This window comes from Salvelinus alpinus, chromosome 32, assembly GCF_045679555.1.
Source record: "Salvelinus alpinus chromosome 32, SLU_Salpinus.1, whole genome shotgun sequence".
Classification (NCBI taxonomy): Eukaryota; Metazoa; Chordata; class Actinopteri; order Salmoniformes; family Salmonidae; genus Salvelinus; species Salvelinus alpinus.
The window spans coordinates 6,940,931-6,966,367 of record NC_092117.1 but is presented as its reverse complement, the minus strand read 5'-3'; the positions used below and the strand labels follow the sequence as shown (position 1 = coordinate 6,966,367).

The window sequence follows — 25,437 nt, the reverse complement described above, 5'->3', positions numbered from 1 at the left end:
GACCCACATTCATAGGGGGGTTCTGCTTGGGGGTTCATGAAGGAACCAATGGGATGCTCGAGGGGGGGGGGCGTTCCTGTAGATGCAAGGATGGCCACATGCAGGAACGCCCCGAATTACAGGCTGCAGTTGCACACTTGAGTGGGCCATGTTTCAGGTTATATGCACACAAAGGTGAGGCAATTCTGGTTCTCGCAGTCGGATGACGTGGCTGAAAGTGGCGGAATGTGTAAGCCAACAACCGGAGTTACATTATTCAACGGTTTCTTCATCGTCTTCGACTTTGATTGGCGAGTACAAGCCATGTGACATGTTTGCGTCAATCACATGCGAATGCGATGTGAGCTCGTGAGGCAATTTACGCCATATGCGTCTGAAGAGCATCCTAAAAAACTGCCACTGTCATACAACCAGGAAGAAGGTGGGATAGCCCTAAGAAAGCTAACATCCCAAATCGGTAAACTTACCCCCAGAAAAGGATGGAGTCTTCCAGGTGGAAGATTGCAGTTGTGGCTTTTTTTTCGTTTGCCGAGTTATTAATGCCGATCGAGGCAGATGAACACGAACACACGGTAAGATCATTTGAGGCCGATTGAAAATGAGAAGCCTTGTGTGTGGTGGTGAAAATAATGGACGTTCTGGCTCGTTAGCTATATTATTCAACCGATTAGCTTATATTTGAGATAAGAGGAATAATGTATGTAGTTAATATTTTAGGTTAAACACTTTAAAGGTTGATAAATAATTAATACAAGAACTAACGTTCGCGAACAAGTTAACGTAGGGGACCACGTAGCATTAGCTAGCTAACGTTTGCTAGCAAAGAAGCTAGCAAGTAAAGAAGCTAGCAAGTAAAGAAGCTAGCAAACAGTAGTTAGCCAGCCAGTGACATCCGTGCATAGTAGTAGGCCTAGCTACATCTGATTGAGGGCAATCATTTGCTTAAACAGTCATCCATAGTATTTGGTTATTTAGTTGCTTGACTTGCTAGTTAGCTAAATAATCCAAAATATCTGCTAGGAATATGTCCTAGCCAACTAGCTGGTATGTCAGTGCGAAGACTGCATATCCGGTTATTCAGGCCTGTCATTCTATGTAGGACATCCAATGATCAAGGCGAACGCAAAACGCCTTCCGTGTTTTCTGGTATTATTGGGAATGACATTATTTTGCACGTCTTGATTTGTGGTTTGATCATGCTTCAACCTGATGTAGTACCGTAGCCAGCTATTAAGTTTGCATCCGCACTTAGTGCTGAAGGAAAATCTGTAGGTAACGTTAACTAACTACACAACCAGCTAGCTGCATGCAGACATCCTTAGTTACCAATGCCATGTTGTCAGTGTAAATGTGATCAGGAGAGTTTTTGCATTGATAAAGCACGTATCTACATTGTGTTCTGCCAATAACTGTCAAGATGAAAACGACTAACGACAGCGCTTGAACTTGATAGCTGTCACTCAGGTTGAAAAGACCTGTATGCATTTCGTTGCTGTTGACTCATGCTTGTATGTCATGTGTGCATTGGTTTTGACATGGGTCATTAAATAGTAACTTTATGTACTTTTGTCACAGACAGCTGATATCTGACTATCTTTATGGCTGGAAGCTGCTTGGAATAGACTACCATGTTGGCTGAATAGAATACCGAATGTTGCCATCTGACGACAAGCAAAACAAGTATAGCATGTTTGAAATGTGTAATGTCTTTCTTTCCCTTTGTAGTACACAGATAAAGAGGAGGTGGTGTTATGGATGAATACGGTGGGGCCTTACCACAACAGACAAGAAACATACAAGTACTTCTCCCTGCCCTTCTGTGTGGGCACCAAAAAGACCATTAGCCACTACCATGAAACGCTAGGAGAGGCTCTGCAGGGAGTCGAGCTGGAGTTCAGTGGCCTAGACATCAAGTTCAAAGGTATCCAAAAAGCTACACCCATAGGCAGCTGTACCTTTAATAAAGAGTTATATTATTAGTCATTATTTGATCAGCATTGTTTGATTTGTAGTAGTCAATATATTTTTTCCTAGCATGAGGTTAGATCCAAAAGCAGCCTACACTTGCATTTCTTCTTGTAGTGTGTTATGCCATACTAATACCAACACGTTATGTTGTTTTGTTCTCACAGATGAAGTCATGCAAACAACGTACTGTGAAATCGAGCTGGACAAAGCCAAACGGGATGCCTTTGTATATGCCATTAAGAATCACTATTGGTACCAAATGTACATTGATGACTTGCCCATCTGGGGTGAGTGATCTTGCTACACAGCCTGTTGCGACTTGTACTGTAATTTAGTTACGAGGATTCAAAGTCATGCTCCAGAGGCAGGTGAAAAGAAAGCATCCAAATGTTCATTCTGAACATTCTACTTTTCTGGGCTTATCTGTTGCCTCTCACACTGGTTGTTATAGAAAGTAGTTTGACCATTACAAAGGTTATCTATGGAAAAGCCTAGTTCACCATGGCTGAGAAGGGCCCAGTTCTGTAATGAGGAACGTCTTAAACATAGAGGTCTTTTACATTGAATGGTGCCTACAAACCACATTTTCCTGAACTTCATTGTATTTGGGTTCACAGCAGATCTTGTCATTGGGCCTATAGTTGTAATGTGAATCAGCCTAGTCTTAATACAGATTTATTATGTTTTCAACTTGGTATAGGTAACCAAGACATCAATCATGGTCTATGACCTGTTTTTTAAAGGGAAACAATCATACACTATACAGAAAAGTATCTATTTATGTGGACACCCCTTGAAATTGGTGGATTTAGCTATTTCAGCCACACCCGTTGCTGTCAGGTGTATACAATTTAGCACACCGCCATGCAATCTCCATAGACAAACATTGGCAGTAGAATGGCCTTACTGAAGAGCTCCGTGACATTCAACATGGCATCGTCATAGGATGCCACCTTTCCAAAAAGTCAATTGGTCAAATGTCTGCCCTGCTAGAGCTGCCCTGGTCAACTGTAAGTGCTGTTATTGTGAAGTAGAAACGTCTCAGCCGTGAAGTGGTAGGCCCCAAAAATGTTTTTGTCTGTCCTCATTTGCAACACTCACTACTAAACTGCCTCTGGAAGCAACGTCGGTGCAATAACTGTTCGTTGGGAGCTTCAAGAAATGGGTTTCCATGGTTGAGCAGCCGCACACAAGCATAAGATCAACATGCGCAATGCAAAGCGTCGCCTGGATTGGTGTAAAGCTTGCTGTCATTGGACTTGGAGCAGTGGAAATGCGTTTTCTGGAGTGATGAATCACGCTTCACCATATGGCAGTCCGACGGACGACTCTGGGTTTGAGAAATGGTTTATCGAGATTGGTGTGGAAGAACTTTTTTTATTTATACATTTTTTTACACCTTTTTCTCCCCGATTTTGTGATATCCAATTGGTACTTATGGTCTTGTTTCATCGTTGCAACTCCCCAACAGACCCGGGAGAGGCAAAGGTCGAGAGTCATGCATCCTTGACCTGCCAAGCCGCGCTGCTTCTTAACACTGCTCGCTTAACCCGGAAGCCAGCTGCACCAATGTGTCGGAGGAAACACCATCCAACTGACGAACGAAGTTAGCTTGCAGCCCGCCACATGGAGTTTCTGGAGCACGATGAGCTAAGGACGATGAGCTTTTGCCTCTGCCTAGCTTCTTCCCATTGACTTTTTATTCTGAAACTCCCCAGTATTTGCCAATGTCAAGCATCCAAATTATATTTGTCACATGCTTCTTAAAAACAACCAGTGTAGACTAACAGTGAAATGCTTACTTACGGGCCCTTCCCAACAATGCAGTGAGAAATAATAGAAAAGTTAAACACCCAATAATGAATACACAATGAGTCTTGGCTATAGACACAGGGCACCAGTACCGAGTCGATGTGCAGGGGTACAAGGTAATTGAGGTAGATATGTGCATATAACTAGGAATAAAGTGACAACGGCGCACATAGCAACAGCGTATGTGATGAGTGCAAAAACGGTAAATGCAGATACACTGAACAAAAATATAAACGCAGCATGTAAAGTGTTGGCCCCCATGTTTCATGAGCTGAAATAAGAGATCCCAGAAATGTTCCAAATGCACACAAAGATTATTTCTCTCAAACTTTGTGCACAGATATGTTTACAAACCTGTTAGTGAGCGTTTGCCAAGATAATCCATTCACCTGACAGGTGTGGCATATCAAGAAGCTGATTATTACACAGGTGTACCTTGTGCTGGAGACAGAAGGCCACTCTAAAATGTGCAGTTTTGTCACAGATGTCTTCAAGTGTTGAGGGAGTGTGCAATTGATATGCTGACTGCAGGAATGTCCACCAGAGCTGTTGCCAGATAATTAAATGTTCATTTCTCTACCATAAGCCACCAATGTCGTTTTTGAAAATTTGCCAGTACGTCCAACCAGCCTCACAATCGCAAACCACATGTATGGCGTTGTGTGGGCGAGCGGTTGGTTAACGTCAACGTTGTGAACAGTGCCACATTGTGGCGATGAGATTATGGTATGGGCAGGCATAAGCTACGGACAATGAACACGATTGCATTTTATCGATGGCAATTTGAATGCACAGAGATACCGTGACGAGATCCTGAGTCTCATTGTCGTGCCATTCATCCGCTGCCATCACCTCATGTTTCAGCATGATAATGCCCGGCCCCATGTCGCAAGGATCTGTACACAATTCCTGGAAGCTGAAAATGTCACAGTTCTTTCATGGCCTGCATACTCACCAGACATACTGTACCCTCTATCTAGCGCCTTGGGGTTGGATGTCAAGCGGTTACCATACCAAGTTGTGATGCAGCCAGTCAAGATGCTCTCAATGGTGCAGCTGTAAAACCTTTTGAGGATCTGAGGGCCCATGCTAAAGCTTCTCCACCTCCTAAGAGGCATTGTCATGCCCTCTTCATACCCATACCATGATGTAGCCACCACCATGCTTGAAAATAAGGTGGGAGTTACTCAGTGACGTGTTGGATTTGCCCCAAACATAAGACTTTGCATTTAGGCCAAAAGGTGTATTCCTTTTTGCAGTATTACTTTAGTGCCTTGTTGCACACACGATGCATGTTTTGGAATATTTTTTTAACATTTTGTATATTTCTTTTCACTCTGTCATTTAGATCATTATTGTGGCGTCACTACAATGTTGTTGATCTGTCCTCAGCGCTCTCCCATCACAGCCATTTAACTCTGTAGTTGTTTACATTCACCAATGTCCGCATAACATCACTGAGCAGTTTCATTCCTGTCCTGCTGCTCAGTTCAGAAGGATGACTCTGTGTCATGTGTCTGGGTGGTTTCATACACGATCCACAGCATAATTATTAACTGGCCGTGCTTAAAGAAATATTCAATATCTGATTTTGTTATTGTTACCCATGTACCAATCACTGCCCTTCTTTACGAGGCATTCGAAGAGCTCCCTGGTCTTTGTTGTTGACTTGATATTCAATACTTGACGGAGGGATCTTTACAAATGGTATGCGTAATCAAGGACACTAACCACCCGGGCCACTACCTGTTCACCCCGCTTCCATCCAGAAGGCGTGGTCAGTACAGGTGCATCAAAGCTGGGACAGAGAGAAAGAAGCTGTTATTCAATCTCAAGGCCATCAGATTGTTAAACAGCCGCCACTAGCACAGAGAGGTGGCTGCCTACCTACAGACTTTAATAAATGCAACACTGGTCACTTTAATAAATGCAACACTGGTCACTTTAATAATTCCACTTTAAGAATGTTTACATATCTCGCGTTACTCATCTCATGTATACTGTATCATTCACTATCTATTGCGTCTTAGCCGCTCTGTCACTGCTCATCCATATATTTTATACTTATATATTCTTATCCCATTCCTTTACTAGATTGTGTGTAATAGGATTTGTTGTGGAATTGTTAGATATTACCTGTTAGATACTGCTAGGCTGTCGGGTCTCGAAGCATAAGCATTTCGCTACACATCTGCTAACCATGTGTATGTGACCAATATAATCTGATTTGTTTGGGGGACCGAGGAAGGGTCATTCAAAAATCATGTCAACCCCTATTATTTCACACAGTGAGTCCATGTAACTTAAAATGTGATTTGTTAAGCCAAATGTGACTCTTGAATTTAGGCTTGCTTAAATAAATGGGCTCACTACTTATGCAATGACTATTTTACTTATCTATTACTTATCTTATCTATCTACTTTGACAGAGTTTTGTGTTGATTCAAATGACAATGAAATCCATTTTAATCCCACTTTGTAAGGCAATACATTTTGAACAAATCCAAGAGGTCTGAATACTTTTGCAAAGCACTATGTATGTACAAATATATGTATGCACAGGAGGTGGGGCAGATGGCCCAAGTTTTCATACCCATACTGAATACTATTCTGAGTATGAATAAATATAGACTTTGGCCCTGGATCTGCTTACTGCATTCCACACTTGCCAAGTTGCCAGTACATTTCTGGTAGCAGTGCATTCATCCCACACCTCTTTCTATATTCTAGGAATTGTCGGTGAGGCAGATGAAAATGGAGAGGATCATTATCTGTGGACTTACAAGAAATTGGAGATCGGCTTCAATGGCAACCGTATTGTCGATGTCAACCTGACAAGTGAAGGCAAAGTCAAGCTTGTGCCCAACACAAGAATTGCAATGTCGTACTCTGTAAGTATTTGCATTTTCTTGTCAGAGATGGGAAATGGGACTGGATTGTTCTATTATACACAGGGTTGAATACGTATTTTGAAGTGTGATGAAATTTTTCCACACCGAGCTTTATATTGTTTTACATAAAGTAAGGTCACCTATGTCGTCATCATCCATACGTGGCTCATTCGCCAAAGGAACAATTGAGTAAAACGTCTTTTTTTTTACCACAGGTAAAGTGGAAGAAGTCGGATGTGAAGTTTGAAGACAGATTTGACAAGTATCTTGATCCATCTTTTTTCCAACACCGAGTAAGTTTCTTCTCAGAAAAAGAATGCAATTTTGCACTGAACTACACAATACAGCCTGTTTGAACAATTCTCAAGGATGCCATGTTCTATAATCAAGCAGAAGAATCTAGGGAATGTGAATTTTCCATATTCCCCGTGGTGTGGTAATGAAACGAATGTTTTTCCCTTTAGATTCACTGGTTTTCCATCTTCAACTCCTTCATGATGGTCATCTTCTTGGTTGGCCTGGTGTCCATGATCCTGATGAGAACGCTAAGAAAAGACTATGCTCGATACAGCAAAGAGGAGGAAATGGATGACATGGTAACGTTTCATGGCCTCGGTAGCATTAATGACAGAAACTTACATTGAACAACGTACACTTTAATATTTTGCTGTAATAGTTTAGGCTCCAGTGCTTCGTCTGATTTTGGCTAGCTGCATGTCCTTTCGTCTTTAATGTACCCCTGGCCCTTTCCCGCTTCTCCCTGCTGCAGGACAGGGACCTGGGGGATGAGTATGGATGGAAGCAGGTACATGGAGACGTGTTCCGGCCGTCCAGCCACCCCATGATTTTCTCCTCCCTTATTGGCTCTGGATGCCAGATCTTCTCGGTCTCTTTCATCGTCATCATCGTGGCCATGGTTGAGGATCTGTACACTGAGTAAGTGATGGGCGCCACCTGCAGATAGAAACCTAATAGTGTGTTTCTTCACTGCTGTCTAACGTGTGTGTACGCACACTGCGGCTTCCCATTTGTCTCTACAGGAGAGGATCCATGCTGAGCACAGCCATCTTTGTGTATGCTGCCACCTCTCCCGTCAATGGCTATTTTGGCGGAAGTTTGTATGCAAAACAAGGAGGTATGTAAGGGTTTTTCTTAAAAATAGAAACTCAGTTCCTACACAGCACAATTCTATTATTACTGCACTCTGCAAGGGCAGTTTTGCTGACCAGAATATTGTCACCTATGACATTTTCTTAACCTGAACATGGAGCTTGGGTTGTCAAACCATTGTTTGTGGTACCTGGTGTAGAATACTGTTTGAAACCTATTGACATGGGTATTGACAAATTAGGCTACATTGTTAGTGTGATTGTGTAAATAACACATGGTGCACCCTACATAACACATGGTGCACCCTTATGATAACTGATGATGTTTGATCCTATAGGCAGACGATGGATTAAACAGATGTTTATCGGGGCCTTCCTGATCCCTGCCATGGTGTGTGGGACAGCCTTCTTCATCAACTTCATCGCCATGTACTACCATGCCTCCCGAGCCATCCCCTTTGGCACCATGGTGAGTTTAGAGTGTCGACGCCCACTCCCTCCGCTTAGCCAACACCTGCCTAAACAACTAGCACATTTTCTCTCATAGAAATTGGCATGCCGATTTATTCCGTCTTCCTATTAGTGTGTATATCAAATTAACCAAAAAGTTTATTTTTGGAAATATTGTTTGCTCTTACTATGAAACCTTTCTCATGGATTCTACTATTGCATTTTGTTTTCAGGTGGCTGTTTGCTGTATTTGTTTGTTTGTTATCCTGCCACTCAACCTTGTGGGGACCATTCTGGGAAGAAACCTCTCTGGCCAGCCCAACTTTCCTTGTCGAGTCAATGCAGTGCCACGGCCAATCCCTGAGAAGAAATGGTATCTATGACTCTGGTCTTTTTTGTACAGCATTACTTAATAATAGCCATGTATGTGTGACATTTGTTTTCATATTTATTGGGGGCCCAAGTGCTGATATGGACTGTGTTTGCTCTTTGTATATCTCTGATTGTAGACTATTGGTGACACTCTGTTAGTGTTGGGGGTTGATTGTTAATGATCACATTTTACAGGTTCATGGAGCCAGCTGTCATTGTCTGTCTGGGAGGAATCCTTCCATTTGGTTCCATTTTCATTGAAATGTAAGTCCTGCCTCACTTTAACCTCACTATACTATAAACTCGATGCAGGTAACTACCAAAATAAAGAAAATACTTGAGTAGATTAGGGTTCTGGCAGCTCTTATGTTGTTGAATCAGGTGTGCCAGTTTAGGGTTAAAACAAAAATATGAAACATCTGGGGTGGGCACGAGGAGAGTGTTAGGAAACCCTGCCTTAGAGGGCAAGGTAAATGCCAATAAATACACAGCCATTCTGAGTGATCACATTCAACCTATGGTGACTCATTTCTATCCTGATGAGTGGTCTCTTCCAGGATGACAATGCCCCCATCCACAGGGCACGAGTAGCCACTGAATAATTTGATGCGCCCGAAAACAACGTAAATCAGGGGTTTCAAACTCATTGCACTAGTGTCTGCTGGTTTCTGTTTTTTTCCTTTCAATTAAGCCCTAGACAACCAGGTGAGGGGAGTTCCTAACTAATCATCGACCTTAATTCATTAACCCAGTAAAACAAAAACCTGCACTCTCTCGCCCCTCTGTGGAATGAGTTTGACATATGATGTAAACCATATGCTAGGGATCAACTAGCCAATTTTTGTATTGAGCGGATGGTCAGGGGGCCGGAACATAACTACAAATAATTTGTAGACTGTAAATTGACCGCAAGCAGCCCAAACGGATATAATATTTGACTGAAACATAATAATTTCACACCTTGCTTACGTTTTGTGGACGGTCACATATATATCTGTATTATGCGTGGGAATACTTTGGAACAGATTTCCTAAATTAAAATCACCTGGAGCCGATTGATTTTAATTTTTATGTCCAACAATGTTATTGCGAAGAACTTCGGGGAGCCAAATAAAATCGTCCGCGGACGCCAGTTGGTGAACCCTGCCATATGCCAGGGCTGTCTCGGTCACCAGATCTCAACCCAATTGAACACTTATGAAAGATTCTGGAGCGGCGTCTGATTATGAATTTTCCACCACCATTAACAAAACAACAAATTGTATAGATTTTTCTTTTTGTATAAGAATGGTGGCACATCCTTCCAATAGAGTTCCAGACACTTGTAGAGTCTATGCTTAGGCACGTTGAAGATGTTTTGGTGGCCCAACGCCCTATTAAGACACTTTATGTTGGTGTTTCCTTTGTTTTGGTAGTTACCTGTATGTCTGCATTTAGCAGATCGATAATTCACCATATAAAACCTGTGCACGGCTGGAAGTGGAAATGCATTGTTTGCTTCTTATTCTCCAGGTACTTCATCTTCACTTCATTTTGGGCCTACAAGATCTACTACGTATACGGGTTCATGATGCTGGTCCTGGTTATCCTCTGCATTGTCACCGTGTGTGTCACAATTGTCTGCACTTACTTCCTCCTCAATGCTGAGGACTACAGATGGTGAGTTAAAGACAGAGCCAGCAATGTATGTACTTGTCTCTGCGATTTACATGAATCATTAATGAATTAAATGGATTAATTCCATTTATTAAATGGAGGGACCTTGTTGTGTGGGCCTTATACGCCACTTGGTGTGATTAGGCGTAAGTATAATTGCATGTCTAGCTGAAGAACTATGACACAGCTGAATTCAGGATTTTCCTGAATACAAAATGTACTGTAACACACTATCCTCAGGCTGGCTATGGTATCTGTGCTTTTTAATTTAAGTTCTCCGTGTTTTTTTTCTCCTCTCAGGCAATGGACAAGCTTTCTCTCTGCTGCATCCACTGCAGTTTATGTTTACATGTACTCCTTTTACTACTATTTCTTCAAAACAAAGTGAGTTCCAATATCATTTTTATGATATAAAATACATATTGTACACAACTGAAGTAAATCATCTGTTGACTGTAGAAAACCGACTAAAGCATTCTGTCATAGATTAGGGATGGGTGCTAGTACTCAATTCAAATACTCAATGTACAAATGAAACGGTTTAGCAGGTCAAATGTATAATCACTGACAGACTTCCCCTCTTAAGATGTGTTTATTGTTTGGACTATGTCAGGTGCAGTGAACATTTTTATTGAAATCATAAGTATATTTGCGCAATGAGCACTTTTTGTCTTTCAAATACATTGTTAGTTGTTTGGTTAGCTAGCTAGCTAATTTGAGCCATATTAGCATTAACATGAAATCAGTCAAAACACGACACGGTATCAAGAACTAGATGAAACTAGCTAAAACAAGTCACTTACGATTCCCCACAAGGCAGTTTCTTGTCATTGTTGGTAGATATCTGGCCATCCAGAATCACAACTCACGGACTTCACTGCCCCCATTGAAGCGTGTGAATCGTTTTCGCGTCGTTGTCAGCTAACCCATCTGAGGTTGGAATAATACTGTGAAATTGTGAAAATTCAGATCATGTCCATTTAGTGTAAGAGCTGTTTTGAAAAGACCACCTGAAATTTCAGCCTGCTGTGCGATGGAGTTTTGGCCAGCCTGGTGATAAGTTAATAGACTAATAAGAAAGAGTTCCAAACCTCTCTGCTAATAATAGCTAGTTTTCAGTTTTACCCGACCCACTCAGGTACCACTCCCAGACAGTCCTATCAAATTCTTGCTTGAGAAATTACTCTTTGCTAAGAATCTTTTTGTTTCCTTTCAAGATTTTTTTTGTATTGAAAACGATTACAATAAGATACTTGTTACACTGAAATGATTTGATATTGAGATCTGCGTTTGGACCTCAAGTTTTGTTTTCAGTTGTGTAATTGGATAGTATGCAGCCAACTTTTTGCCTTCAGCCTAACATGCGAGTACTCCAATATTTTCAGGAAAGTGCTCGAACATAGATTTTTTTTACCAAATGCCCATCCCTACATACAGTACTGTATGTGTATGAAAGAAGTTTCAGCAGTGTCTTCCTGTGTATTACTTCCGCTGACAATTGTTTTGTCCCATCTGTTTCAGGATGTATGGTCTGTTCCAGACGTCCTTTTACTTTGGCTACATGGCAGTGTTTAGTTCTTCTCTGGGAATTATGTGTGGTGAGTTCTACTTCTCTTTTCACAGCATCTGATTTGATCCGAGTATTGGAATTCTTATGATATTACAGTTTAGGCTTTGGAGGTTATTCCGTAAACTCAATAATCTTTAAATGTAGCTCAGAGAGTGGCAAACATACATGGTTATTGATGCAATGACACATTACAACAATATCTTTTGTAGGAGCTGTTGGGTATGTGGGAACAAGTGCCTTCGTGAGGAAGATCTACACAAATGTGAAAATTGACTAGGACAGATGCAAGGGATCCACAGATAAGCTGACGCTTTCCCCAACATTTTTTTTTGTTGTTTTTTTGCGGTATCTCACTTTGTACAAATGTAGTTCTCCCTTTTCTGAATGAATTTGAATGTTGCAAAACAGAGATTGTACAAGAGCAAAACTGCAGGGGAAAGAATTCTAACCGGTTCTGTTTTTATCAATTGCATTCAACCCAACGTTCTGAAGCAGATGCCGTTCCAAGACGTGGCATGGCTTCCCCTTTCCAATCCAGTCCCACCCACCACCAGAGAACATAAAGATCTTTATTATGGAATAGTCTAGCTCTCTTCAGTGAAGAGGCCATATCGAAAGCCTTTGTTCTATTGTATTAGAATATCGGAGAGTTGGGTTTGCGTCCATGCTCTGACCTTGATTCTATTTTGTATTACTGTCACTCAGAATTCCATTGTATTATTGTATTCTGACTTCCACATTCATTTTACTAGCTACACTAGACACTTAACATATACTGGATGTTATACTAACTTATCAGAGTTAGAACCATTCCCATATTTTGACTATCTAATTTCCAAATACAGTAGTTTAAAATCAACCAACCAAGATAAATATTTTAGGTCTGCTGTAGTTTGCTGTACAGATGGGGGAAAAAACATTTGCGAAAGGAACGAGTGATCAACAGTTGGTTTTGAAGTACAGTATAAATGACAGATTGTTTTTAAATGGATGTTTGATGTGATTCAATTTCCCACTTAGGCTTATGTTTTCTTAATGTTTGGGTTTGAATGAAGTCTACTTGTAAAGATAATATATGGATAGGGGGAAAAAAGTGTATATAACCTTAATAATGTAACTTTAGATGTAGATCTCAAATGTATTTTGGTTGTACAGATTTACTACAGGGTTTTTTTGGGGGCTTTTTTTAAATCATTCGTTTATAAACAAAAATATATATATTTTTTTTTTTCTGTTTTGGTGCTTGGGATGGGGCGGGTGGTGCTGTTATCTTGCCTGAAATTGCATGAAGTTTCCATCGAAACATATGCTTATCAAATTCCATTTTGTTTGGCCATTCGTTATATCTACATTTCTTTCACTTTCCCTGGTTGTGGACATCTCATGTAGCAGTCTCAAATTCAAAGAAGTGTGTGCTGGCTGCTTGCCAAAGAGTGAGATGACAGAAAACTGACTGTTTATTTGGTTTGATGTATGCTTTAAACAGCTCTCCATTCTTTGGTCAGCCATGTCCCTCACGTTTATCTTTGGTTTTCATAACCTGAAACATTGTGAATGTCAGACGAAATGAGGCAATAGTGCTAGTTTCCACAGAAGTGACATTTATGTACACTTAACTAGGTGTGTTCATAGCTACATACAGTGCTGCAGTGTTTTAAAACCTTTTTGTTGTTGCTGTAAATACAGTATGTACCTTAAATGTATGAGAAGTGGCAATACCTTTCTCATTTCCAATACTGAAGTTGATTTTTGGTACCTCATGTTGTGTACTATATGTCAAGACATTTTAAACCTGCATATATTAACTTGCTGTAAAAAATGAACAAAATAAACATCTTTATGTACAGGGGTTATACGGGCATGGTTTGTATATGGTTACATTGTCTGGCTTATACATTTTGTAACTGATTCCTTTCTTTTTTCAACTATCCAAGACCAGAAGCAATATTCTTTGAACACTGTTTTGAGAAAATACAATCTTTGTGTATGATCACACTTTTTTAAATCGGTAGAATAAACTGTTGTGCTGGCTGCTTTTCCCTTTCCTTATTTTGACATTGTCAGACCTCAATCTCTTTACAATATTCATTTACATGCTCTTTTCAATTTTAGAACCATTCAAATAATGCAAACACATGTAGGCTCAATACTTGCAATGTGATGAAAGGGAAACTTTATTACATTAAGTTCATGAAGCTAGCTAACAGGATGAAATGTTTAAACTCTGACAACTTTCAAGTCTTTTTTTCTGATTGCTTTGAACACAAATGCACCTTTTTTTCATCTAAACCTAATGGAAAATATTTGGTATATCCAGTGTTTTCTTTTCCAGTTGTGGATAATTTATTGAATATTAAGCTGTGAAGTAAGTGCGAGTCCACTAGTCGTTGACCTTCTCAAAGTACTCCTTTGAACCTTCGGGAGTTGGCTTGATCTGAAAAAGAAGAACTGATGAGACCAAGACTTTGCTACAAATTTTTTGGTGCTTGTATTTATTTCAGATGTCTGAGGGCCTGGCGGGGTAGTGAAAGAGTGCGTGAAGGGGAGTGGCCTCACCGTAGGAGAGTCAGGGGTCCAGCTAGCAGGGCACACTTCACCGTGAGTCTCCACAAACTGGAAGGCCCTCACCAGACGCAGGGTCTCATCCACAGAGCGGCCCACTGGCAGGTCGTTGACGCTCATGTGCTTCACCACCCCATTTGGATCAATGATAAACAGTCCCCTAATGGACAAACAGACAACGTCAGGGTAGAAATCCATATATACAGTGTCTAAAATTCAATGTTGATTTACTCGAGGCAGTTTATGGTCTGAATATGTATTTACAGTTGGTTATTAAAACTAATTTTTCAATCACTCCACAAATTTCTTGTTAAACTAGTTTTGGCAAGTTGGTTAGGACATCTACTTTGTGCATGACAAGTAACTTTTCCAACAGTTGTTTACAGACAGATTATTTCACTTATAATTCACTGTATCAATTCCAGTGGGCCAGAAGTTTACATACACTAAGTTGACTGTGCCTTTGCAGAATTAGAGAAAATGATGTCATGGCTTTATAAGCTTCTGATAGGCTAATTGACATCATTTCAGTCAGTTAGAGGTGTACCTGTGGATGTATTTCAAGGACTACCTTCAAACTCAGTGCCTCTGCTTGACATCATGGGAAAATCAAAAGAAAGCAGCCAAGACCTCCACAAGTCTAGTTCATCCTTGGGAGCAATTTCCAAACGACTAAAGGTACCACGTTCATCTGTACAAACAATAATACGCAAGTATAAACACCATGGGACCACGCAGCCATCATACCGCTCAGGAAGGAGACACCTTCTGTCTCCTAGAGATGAACGTACTTTGGTGCGAAAAGTGCAAATCAATCCCAGAACAGCAGCAAAGGACCTGGTGAAGATGCTGGAGGAAACAGGTACAAAAGTATCTATATCCAGAGTAAAAACCGAGTCCTATATCAACATAACCTGAAAGGCCGCTCAGCAAGGAAGAAGCCACTGCTCCAAAACCGCAATAAAAAAGACTACGGTTTGCAACTGCACATGGGGACAAAGATGGTACTTTTTGGAGAAATGTCCTCTGGTCTGATGAAACAAAAATAGAACTGTTTGGCCATAATGACCATCGTTATGTTTGGAGGAAAAATGGGGAGGCTTGCAAGCCGAAGAACACCATCCCAACCGTGAAGCACAGCTGTGGCAGCATCATGTTCTGGGGGTGCTTCACAAAATAGATGGCATCATGAGGACGGAAAATTATGTGGATAGATTGAAGCAACAGCTCAAGACATCAGTCAGGAAGTTAATGCTTGGTCACAAATGGGTCTTCAAAATGGACAATGACCCGAAGCATACTTCCAAAGTTGTGGCAAAATGGCTTAAGGACAACAAAGTCAAGGTATTGGAGTGGCCATCACAAAGCCATGACCTCAATCCCATAGAAAATCTGTGGGCAGAACTGAAAAAGCGTGTGCGAGCAAGGAGGCCTACAAACCTGACTCAGTTACACCAGCTCTGTCAGGAGGAATGGGCCAAAATACACCCAGCTTATTGTGGGAAGCTTGTGGAAGGCTACCCAAAATGTTTGATCGAAGTTAAACAATTTAAAGGCAATGGTACCAAATACTAATTGAGTGTATGTAAACGTTTGACCCACTGGGAATGTGATGAAAGAAAGAAATAATAAATAATTCTCTCTACTATTATTCTGACATTTCACATTCTTAAAATATTCTAACTGACCCAAAACAGGGAATTTTTACTAGGATTAAATGTCAGGAATTGTGAAAAACTGAGTTGAAATGTATTTGGCTTAGGTGTATGTAAACTTCCGACTTCAACTGTGACATGAACACATCTTATACTCTACAGTGCATTTGGAAAGTACTCAGACCCCTTGACTTTGTTACATTACAGCCTTATTGTAAAATGGATTAAATTATTTCTCATTAATCTACACACAATACCCCATAATGACAAAGCTAAAACAGGTTTTTAGAAATGTTTGTGAATGTATTAAATATAAAAAACAAATAACATATTTACATAAGTATTCAGACCCTTTGCTATGAGACTCGAAATTGAGCTCAGGTGAAAGTGTTTCCATTGATCATCCTTGAGATATTTTTACAACTTCATTGGAGTCCACCTGTTATAAATTAAATTAATGGGACATGATTTTGAAAAGGCACACACCTGTCTATATAAGGTCCCAGAGTTGAAGGTCCCCAAGAACACAGTGGCCTCCATCATTCTTAAATGGAAGAAGTTTAGAACCACCAAGACTCTTCCTAGAGCAATCGGGGGAGAAGGGCCTTGGTCAGGGAGGTGACCAAGAACCCAATGGTCACTCTGACAGAGTTCCTCTGGAGATGGGAGAACCTTCCAGAAGGACAACGATCTCTGCAGCACTCCACCAATCAGGCCTTTATGGTAGATTGGCCAGATGGAAACCACTCCTCAGTAAAAGGCACATGACAACCCATTTGGAGTTTGACAAAAGGCACTTTTTTTTTTTTTTTTTTCCACGGCTGGCCATGCTTTCCATCTGGCTGCCCCTACCCCGGACAACAGCACTGCCCTCCCCTCTGCTACTCGCCCAAGCTTCCCCCATTTCTCTTTCTCCCAAATACAGTCAGCTGATGTCCTAAATGAGCTGCAAAATCTGGACCCTTACAAATCAGCCGGGCTAGATAATCTGGACCCTTTCTTTCTAAAACTATCTGCTGAAATTGTTGCCACCCCTATTACTAGCCTCTTCAACCTCTCTTTCGTGTCGTCCGAGATCCCCAAAGATTGGAAAGCAGCTGCGGTTATCCCCCTCTTCAAAGGGGGGGACACCCTTGACCCTAACTGCTACAGACCTATATCTATCCTACCCTGCCTTTCTAAGGTCTTCGAAAGCCAAGTCAACAAACAGATTACCGACCATTTCGAATCCCACCACACCTTCTCCGCTATGCAATCTGGTTTCAGAGCTGGTCATGGGTGCACCTCAGCCACGCTCAAGGTCATAAACGACATCGTAACCGCCATCGATAGGAAACAATACTGTGCAGCCGTATTCATTGACCTGGCCAAGGCTTTTGACTCTGTCAATCACCACATCCTCATTGGCAGACTCGACAGCCTTGGTTTCTCTAATGATTGCCTCGCCTGGTTCACCAACTACTTCTCTGATCGAGTTCAGTGTGTCAAATCGGAGGGTCTGTTGTCCGGGCCTCTGGCAGTCTCTATGGGGGTGCCACAGGGTTCAATTCTTGGACCGACTCTCTTCTCTGTATACATCAATGATGTCGCTCTTGCTGCTGGTGATTCTCTGATCCACCTCTACGCAGACGACACTATTCTGTATACTTCTGGCCCTTCTTTTGACACTGTGTTAACAACTCTCCAGGCGAGCTTCAATGCCATACAACTCTCCTTCCGTGGCCTCCAACTGCTCTTAAATACAAGTAAAACCAAATGCATGCTCTTCAACCGATCGCTGCCTGCCACCTAAAAAGGACTCAGACCATGAGAAACAAGATTCTCTGGTCTGATGAAACCAAAATTGAATTATTTGGCCTGAATGCCAAGTGTCACGTCTGAAGGAAACCTGGCACCATCCCTACGGTGAAGCATGGTGGTGGTGGCATCATGCTGTGGGGATGTTTTTCAGCGGCAGGGACTGCGAGACTAGTCAGGATCGTACAGAGAGATCCTTAATGAAAACCTGCTCCAGAGCACTCAGGACATCAGACTGGGGCGAAGGTTCACCTTCCAACAGGTCAACGACCCTAAGCACACAGCCAAGGCAAAGCAGGAGTGGCTTCAGGACAAGTCTCTGAATGTCCTTGAGTGGCCCAGCCATAGCCCGGACTTGAACCCGATAGAACATCTCTGGAAAAACCTGAAAATAGCTGTGCAGCGACGCTCCCCATCCAACCTGACAGAGCTTGAGAGGATCTGCAGAGAAGAATGGGAGAAAATCCAAAATACAGGTGTGCAAAGCTTGTAGCGTCATTCCCAAGAAGACCCGAGTCTGTAATCGCTGCCAAAGGTGCTTCAACAAAGTACTGAATAAAGGGTCTGAATACCTATGTAAATATGGTATTTACGTTTTTTTGTTGTAATAAAGTTGCTAAAATTTTGGAAAAACTATCTTTGCTTTGTCATTATGGGGTATTGTGTGTAGTAGATCGATGAGGGGGAAAAAGCAATTTAATCCATTTTAGATTAAGGCTGTAACATAACAAGATGTGGAAAAATTGACGGGGTCAGAATACTTTCCGAATGCACTGTATATTGGGAACAGGGTGCCGTTTGGGAGGCACCCATAGTTACTGTACCTCAGTGCAATGCCAGGGCCCTCCAGAAGTACACCATAGTCTCTGGACACCTGTTTGTTGAGGTCTGCCAGCAGGGGGATGTGGATTTCACCCAAACCTCCAGCCTGAGAATAAGACGCCATGACAAATAATTAGCATGCAGCCACACTGTCTGTATAATAATACTATATGGGATTTAAAGCATCTTTCAAAAAAAACAAGGACACTGTAGAGCAAAGAGTGTACATTTTTTTTTTAAAGGGATAAAACAATTCAAATTGAAATAAAAGCTACTTAGCTTAAGCTAGGGCTGAGTAAGGGGGCAAGCTAAGTTGAGGGGAAAGCCAGACTGAACAGGTGGGTTCTGAAGCTGGTTTTGAAAGTGGTGATGGAGTCAGAGTTGCAGATGGCAGAGTTCCAGAGTTTGAGGGCAGTGGAGCTGAATGCCCAGTCCCCCATTGTCTTGTCTTTGGGGTGGTGAGTAGTCCAGAGTCAGAGGAGCAGAGACAGTGGGAGGGAGTGTGTGTGTGGAGGAGGTCAGAAAGTTATGGAGGGCCTTGTAGGTGAGCAGTAGGATCTATTGGTACAGTGCCTGTCTAATAGTACAATTTCAGCCTATTTTGGTGGGATGGAGTTTTGGCCTGCCTCCGGCAGTAAATTAGTTAGACAAGAGGGTTCCAAACCTCTCTGCCAATAACAGCTATTTTTCAGTTTCCCCCTTCCCACCCAGACAGTCCTAGCAAAATTCTTGTTTGAGAAATTGCTCTTTGCTAAGAAGCTCTTTTGGTTTATTTTTGATCATTTTAATTGAAAACAATCACAGTACTTAATTGTTACCAAGAAATGACTTGATATTGAGATAGAAATAGCTGCATTGGACCTTTAAGTTCAAAGACACACCAGAATGGCTTTACAAGAGGTGTCGAGTGTTCCTGAGTGGTCCAGTCTCCAATTTGACTTCAATTTGCTTGAAAATCAGAGACAAGTTTTGAATATTGCTGTGCATTAATGATTCCCAATCAAATTTACAGAACTTGTGCAAATTTGACAAAAACAATGGATAAATGTTGCCCTAAGTGTTGTGCAAAGTTGGCATAATCGTATTAAAAATGATTCACATCTGTAATGGTTGACAAAGGCACTTCCACCAAGTATTAGCTCTACGGTGTGAAGACATCTTATGTTTTTAAATGTTTCATTAATTAGAAACAAAAAAATATATACGTATTCCTTTTTAGATTGAATTTTAAGGCAGCAAAAATGTGAAAACTGTGCAAGTGGTGTGTTGACTTTCACTAGCGGCTGTATGTATATAGAATAATGGTAAGTCTATGTACACCCACTGTACCTTGCGTGGGGTGTTTATCCATGCCAGGTGGGTGAAGTGAGAGTCCACTGACACGCCCACCACTTCACAGTTGATGTCATGGAACTCGCTGGCCTTGTCACTGAACGAGATGATCTCTGTCGGGCAAACAAATGTGCTGTAAGGAGACAAAGAAATGTTTAAAAAAAACATATATAGAATGTCACATCCACAATCTCTTGCTTAGGTATCTGTAGTGCAAATAGAATAGGCCTCTAAATAATTCCTTAAATTCTGAAGATGAATAAAGTCACAGATAGCTAATAAAAGCAATCCATTCCTGTCCAGAGGAATAGCAATACTCACAAATCGAGTGGGTAGAAGAAAAGAACCAGGTATTTGCCCTTAAAGTCATCTAGGCCCATCTCCTTAAACTCGCCATTGTGGACAGCTGTAGCTTTAAAATGTGGTGCATGTTGAGTGACAGCTGGAGCCCACTTAGCAGTACCTATTGGGAGAAAGATATTAAATGAATAACGTTGATTCTATATTTACATCACAATGACAAGAAGTGCATCTGTCTCTCACTTTGATCAACTTCATTCCCTGTCCTGAAGGTCTACAGTCAATACCTACTGGTGGATAAACAGGCTTTCTGCAGTGCAGGACGGGTGAGAATTCTTGAGGCCTTGCTCACTGAAGTTCCATGTGGCAAAGCAGCTTTCAGTCCTCCAGATGCAACTATTACCTTGATGTGAGCAGTGTTCATTTAATCAACAAAAATGGATTAAAATATCTGTCAAACATGTATTTTTATGTGGCAATTGACGAGACTGACTAAATAAATATATAACTGAACTAACATTATTTTAATTTCAGTTGACTAAAAAGAGATGAAATTATCTCTGTGGCTAAAATCGGACTACTAAATGGACTGGACATGAGCTTTTGGAGAGATTGAGAGCTTTTCTGTAATAAGTAATAAGGCGACTCTCTTGTTTCCCCGTAGCTAACCAGTCACCACCAGCCTTCTAGTTAGATACCCTTTGCCTGGTTAAGAAACACATGTCTCTTTACGAAATTAAAAACAATAGCAGCATTGAGTTTAATAGTAAAAAAACAATAAGGTTACGTATATATTTTTCTCTCACTTGAGTATAGAAAAGTAGGCTGTCTTTTAATTTTGTAGTCTCGCTCAACCCTCCCACTTTCCCCACTGCATTTTATAACAAGGTTATGTAGTCAATATAGCCTCTTTTCCTCAGAACGTATTGATTCTAGCCCTTACCATAAAAAGATATGACTCATAATACCTGCGCTTTGTTTTTTTTCTATCGTGCATTGGTCAGAAGCATTTTACATTCATAAAGTATATCGCGGGCCGTTCTAAAACTAGGCTACTTGCGGGCAAACCCGTTAACCATTTGTTTAGGCTACACCTTTTTCAATCGTGTTACCTCATTAGTTAGCTATAGCTAACAACCTGGGGGCGCGTTCAGAAGGACGCAACGTTTTGGAACGTTCAGATTGAAATATGCTATGTAGAACAAACATGCCTCTCTGACATGTTGAAAAGGGAATAACGTCTGCTCTATTCATGGCATTTCTATCTGCAACGTTCGAGAACGTTTTGCAACTGAGCGTGGCCCTGGTAACATTACCAGTAGCCTATATGCAAATACTTGGTGGCACATAAAGAAAGGGAAAGGGATAGCAAACAATTTGACTAAATTCTTCTTGCCACTACGCTACATCTGACTGGGTAAATAACTTTATTTTGAGTTAATGTGGACTCAGTGACATAGACAGTCCACAGACTTGAGCACTTGGACCAGGACTCGAGACCTGTTACTCAGACTTCAGCCATTGGTACTCGTGACTCAAGATTTAGTGACTTGACTGACTGCATCACTGAGCGAACAGTCATTAGCTCCCGTTCTACTTTTGGACATCAATGTGGCTGCGGTGTCTGTCGACCATTGATAACAACGGCAAAGCGACCGAGTGACGGATCTGGTGATTGTGCTACACGTCTGTTTGTTTTGTACGTAATATTTATGTGGGCTGAATTAGGAATTTACATTGCCAGATAATTGTTATACTGTTTATGATTTTCATATGTCTGCTGTTGGGAAGAGAATAGGATGTTATGCAGAAAAATATGTTGGTAGGACAAGGCGATGTATGTTTGTGCACATGGAAGTCAGTGATTACAGTGCCTTCAGAAAGTTCACACCCCTTGACTTTTTCCACCTTTTGTTGTGTTACAAAGTGGCATTAAAATCGATTTGTCGATTTTTGTTAACGATTTACACAAAATACTGTAATGTCAAAGTGGCAGAAAAATGTGAACATTTGTAAAACATGAATGAAAAGTAAAACACTAATATATCTTTATTACATAAGTATTCAACCCCAGGTCGAACATGTTACAATCACCTTTGGAAGTGATTACAGCTGTAAACTGGGTACATTTCTAAGAGCTTTCCACACCTGGATTGCGCAACATTTGCCCATTTTATTTCAAAATTCTTCAAGTTCTGTCAAATTGGTTGTTGATCTTTGCTAGACAACCATTTTCAGGTCTTGCAATATATTTCCAAGTAGATTTAAGTTCGGAGAAAATATGGAAAGTTGTACTCAGTAATGTGTTGTATTGGATTTGCCCCAAACGTAACCATTTTATTCAAGACAAAAAGTGAATTGCTTTGCCAATTTCTTTTTGCAGTATTGCTTTAGTGCCTTGTTGCAAACAGGATACATGTTTTGGAATATTTTTATTATGTACAAGCTCATTTCTTTTCACTCTGTCAATTAGGTTAGTATTGTGGACTAACTAAAATGTTGTTGATCCATACTCAGTTTTCTCCTATCACAGCCATTAAACTCTAACTGTTTTAAAGTCACCATTGGACTCATGGTGAAATCCCTGAGTAGTTTCCTTCCTCTCCGGCAACTGATTTAGGAAAGAAGTCTGTGTCTTTGTAGTGACTGGGTGTATTGATACACCATCCAAAGTTTAATTACACTTAAAATATTAACCCAACATGTAAAGTGTTGGTCCCATGTTTCATGAGCTGAAATAAAAGATCCCATTAATTTTCCATACACACAAAAAGCTTATTTCTCTCAAATTGGGAACAAATTCCGTTTACATCCCTGTTAGTGAGCATTTCTCCTTTGCCAAGATAATCCATCCACCTGACAGGTTTGGCATATCAAGAAGCTGATTAAACGGCATGATCATTACACAGGTGCACCTTGTGCTGGGGACAATAAAGGGCCACTCTAAAATGTGCAGTTTTGTCACACAACACAATGCCACAGATGTCTCAAGTTGAGGGAGCATGCAATGGCATGCTGACTGTAGAAATGTCCACCAGAGCTGTTGCCAGAAAATGTCATGTTAATTTCTCGAACATAAGCCGCCTTCAACATTGTTTTCGGACACGCAGACCACGTGTATGGCATCGTGTGGACGAGCGGATAACATTCCACAATCAACTGCCTGATCAACGCTATGCAAGGAATAAGTCGCTATGAATGAGGCAAATGGTGGACACACCAGATACTGACTGGTTTTCTGAGCCACACCGATACTTTTTTTTTTTTTTTTTTAGATGCAACCAACAGATGCATATCTGTATTCTCAGTCATGTGAAATACATAGATTAGGGCCTAATGAATTTATTTCAATTGACTGATTTCCTTATTTGAACTGTAACTCAGTAAAATCTTTGAAATTGTCGCATTTTATATTTTTGTTCAATATAATAACTTCACCATGCTCAAAGCGATTTAGAATGTCTGCTTTTACATTTTTACCCATCTACCAATAGGTGCCCTTCCTTGAGAGGCATTGGAAAACCTCCCTTGTCTTTCTGGTTGAATATGTGTTTGAAATTCAATGCTCGACTGAGGGACCTTACAGATAATTGTATGTGTGGGGTACAGAGATTAGGTAGTCATTAAAAAATCATGTTAAACACTATTATTGCACACAGAGTGAGTCCATGCAACTTATTATATCACTTGTTAAGCAAATGTTTACTCCTGAATTTATTAAGGCTTGCCATAACAAAGTGGTTGAATACTTATTGACTTAAGACATTTCAGATTCGTTTTTATTAATTTGTACAAATTTAATAAACATAATTCCACATTGACATTATGGGGTATTGTGTGAAGGCCAGTGACAAAAAAAAAGCTGAATTTAATCCATTTTAAATGCAGGCTGTAACCCAACAAAATGTGGAAAAAGTAAAGGGATGTGAATACTTTATGAAGGCACTATATGTTTGCTGTAGGTTAATGAGGCAATACAAATGTGATGTGAAAATGTGACAAATTAAAGCGCATTTAGTTGACTAAAATGGCCCACTGTTTGTGATTTTGAAAATACCTAGACTAAATCATTATTCAAATGACAAAAATGGCCCTAAGACTTAATGATATATTGGTCAAATCGACTAAGACTATAGACTAAATAACATTTGTTTTAAAAGAGTGCCAAAATGAACACTGACGTTAAAGAGGGCAAGAGAGATACATTGCACATCGTGACAACTGTTATTGGCGCTGAAGAGCATTAGACACTTACTATAACAAATGATTGTATATTTAGAGTTTTTACTTAATTTGGCATTAGCTGCTAAGCCTTTGAGCAGAGGGATTTGTTCTGAAAACCGTCACGCAGTTACAGTGACGTTGCCGTCAAGCTCTCAGATGAGACTCATTGCAACTCTTCTTACAATTGGCATTGTCAATTTATATAGCTACAACGAAATGATAAATTGCCATTATACAGTTTGCATTTCAATGCAGCACACTACTACTGGTAACATAAACATATATTTCTAAATGAACTTACAGAGGTCTTTAGTAGTCTCCCAACGGTGGCTGCCATTTTGTATTATGACGTTGTTTTCGGGCGTCATACAAATCTTTTGCGCAGGTAGGCTGCGTATTGGCACTTAACTTATGTAGCTAGGTAAAACACATTTGCAATCCCTTGTAAAATTGGCTTTTTGAATATATATATATATATATATAAAGAAACATATTGCAGATCAAACCACAGCATACTATTTGTATGCTGTGGTTTGTTCGCCAGTTTCTGCAAATGTCTTGATTTTCTTGATCACACTTGGCTATCTGCACAGCGCTCAGCTCGCAGGCTCTCGTGAACATGGCAAACAAACCCCTGCCGTGAGAGCTTCTTCTTCTTTTATTAGGTTTAACAGTGGTTGGCATTCAATAAATGTTGCATTACCGCCATCTACTTGACTGGAATATAATCCCTTATATTTTGCTTTAAAAACTTTTTTTACAAATAAAATAAATCAACAAATACACTACCATCTAACCCTTCACTCACTAAAAACCCACCACCCTACTCCACTATTTGAATATCTCTAGTCATACTTCAGGCCAACAGCCTGAAAGGACGGGACACCACCACTCAACACACCCTGTAACTCTTCTGA

The 25,437-nt window shown here is 40.6% G+C and overlaps 2 protein-coding genes across 2 annotated transcripts; one reads left to right on the top strand and one right to left on the bottom strand.

Moving 5' to 3' along the window:
* Positions 1 to 366: 366 nt before the first annotated feature.
* Positions 367 to 13,677, top strand: LOC139562078 (transmembrane 9 superfamily member 3). The gene is made up of 15 exons (XM_071379399.1): positions 367 to 572; positions 1,726 to 1,921; positions 2,133 to 2,255; positions 6,511 to 6,671; positions 6,887 to 6,964; positions 7,136 to 7,267; positions 7,441 to 7,607; positions 7,712 to 7,806; positions 8,119 to 8,249; positions 8,464 to 8,603; positions 8,798 to 8,866; positions 10,115 to 10,261; positions 10,559 to 10,642; positions 11,780 to 11,856; positions 12,038 to 13,677. The coding sequence occupies exons 1-15, from the start codon at positions 480 to 482 to the stop codon at positions 12,103 to 12,105; spliced, it is 1,761 nt and encodes a 586-aa protein (XP_071235500.1). The 5' UTR covers positions 367 to 479; the 3' UTR covers positions 12,106 to 13,677.
* Positions 13,678 to 13,984: 307 nt separating this feature from the next.
* On the bottom strand, positions 13,985 to 25,139 carry LOC139562079 (thioredoxin-dependent peroxide reductase, mitochondrial-like). Its single transcript, XM_071379400.1, has 7 exons — positions 24,822 to 25,139; positions 20,588 to 20,699; positions 20,318 to 20,459; positions 19,994 to 20,129; positions 18,667 to 18,770; positions 14,385 to 14,550; positions 13,985 to 14,262 (listed from the first exon to the last, which is right to left on the bottom strand). The coding sequence occupies exons 1-7, from the start codon at positions 24,855 to 24,857 to the stop codon at positions 14,209 to 14,211; spliced, it is 750 nt and encodes a 249-aa protein (XP_071235501.1). The 5' UTR covers positions 24,858 to 25,139; the 3' UTR covers positions 13,985 to 14,208.
* Between the last annotated feature and the right edge of the window lie 298 nt (positions 25,140 to 25,437).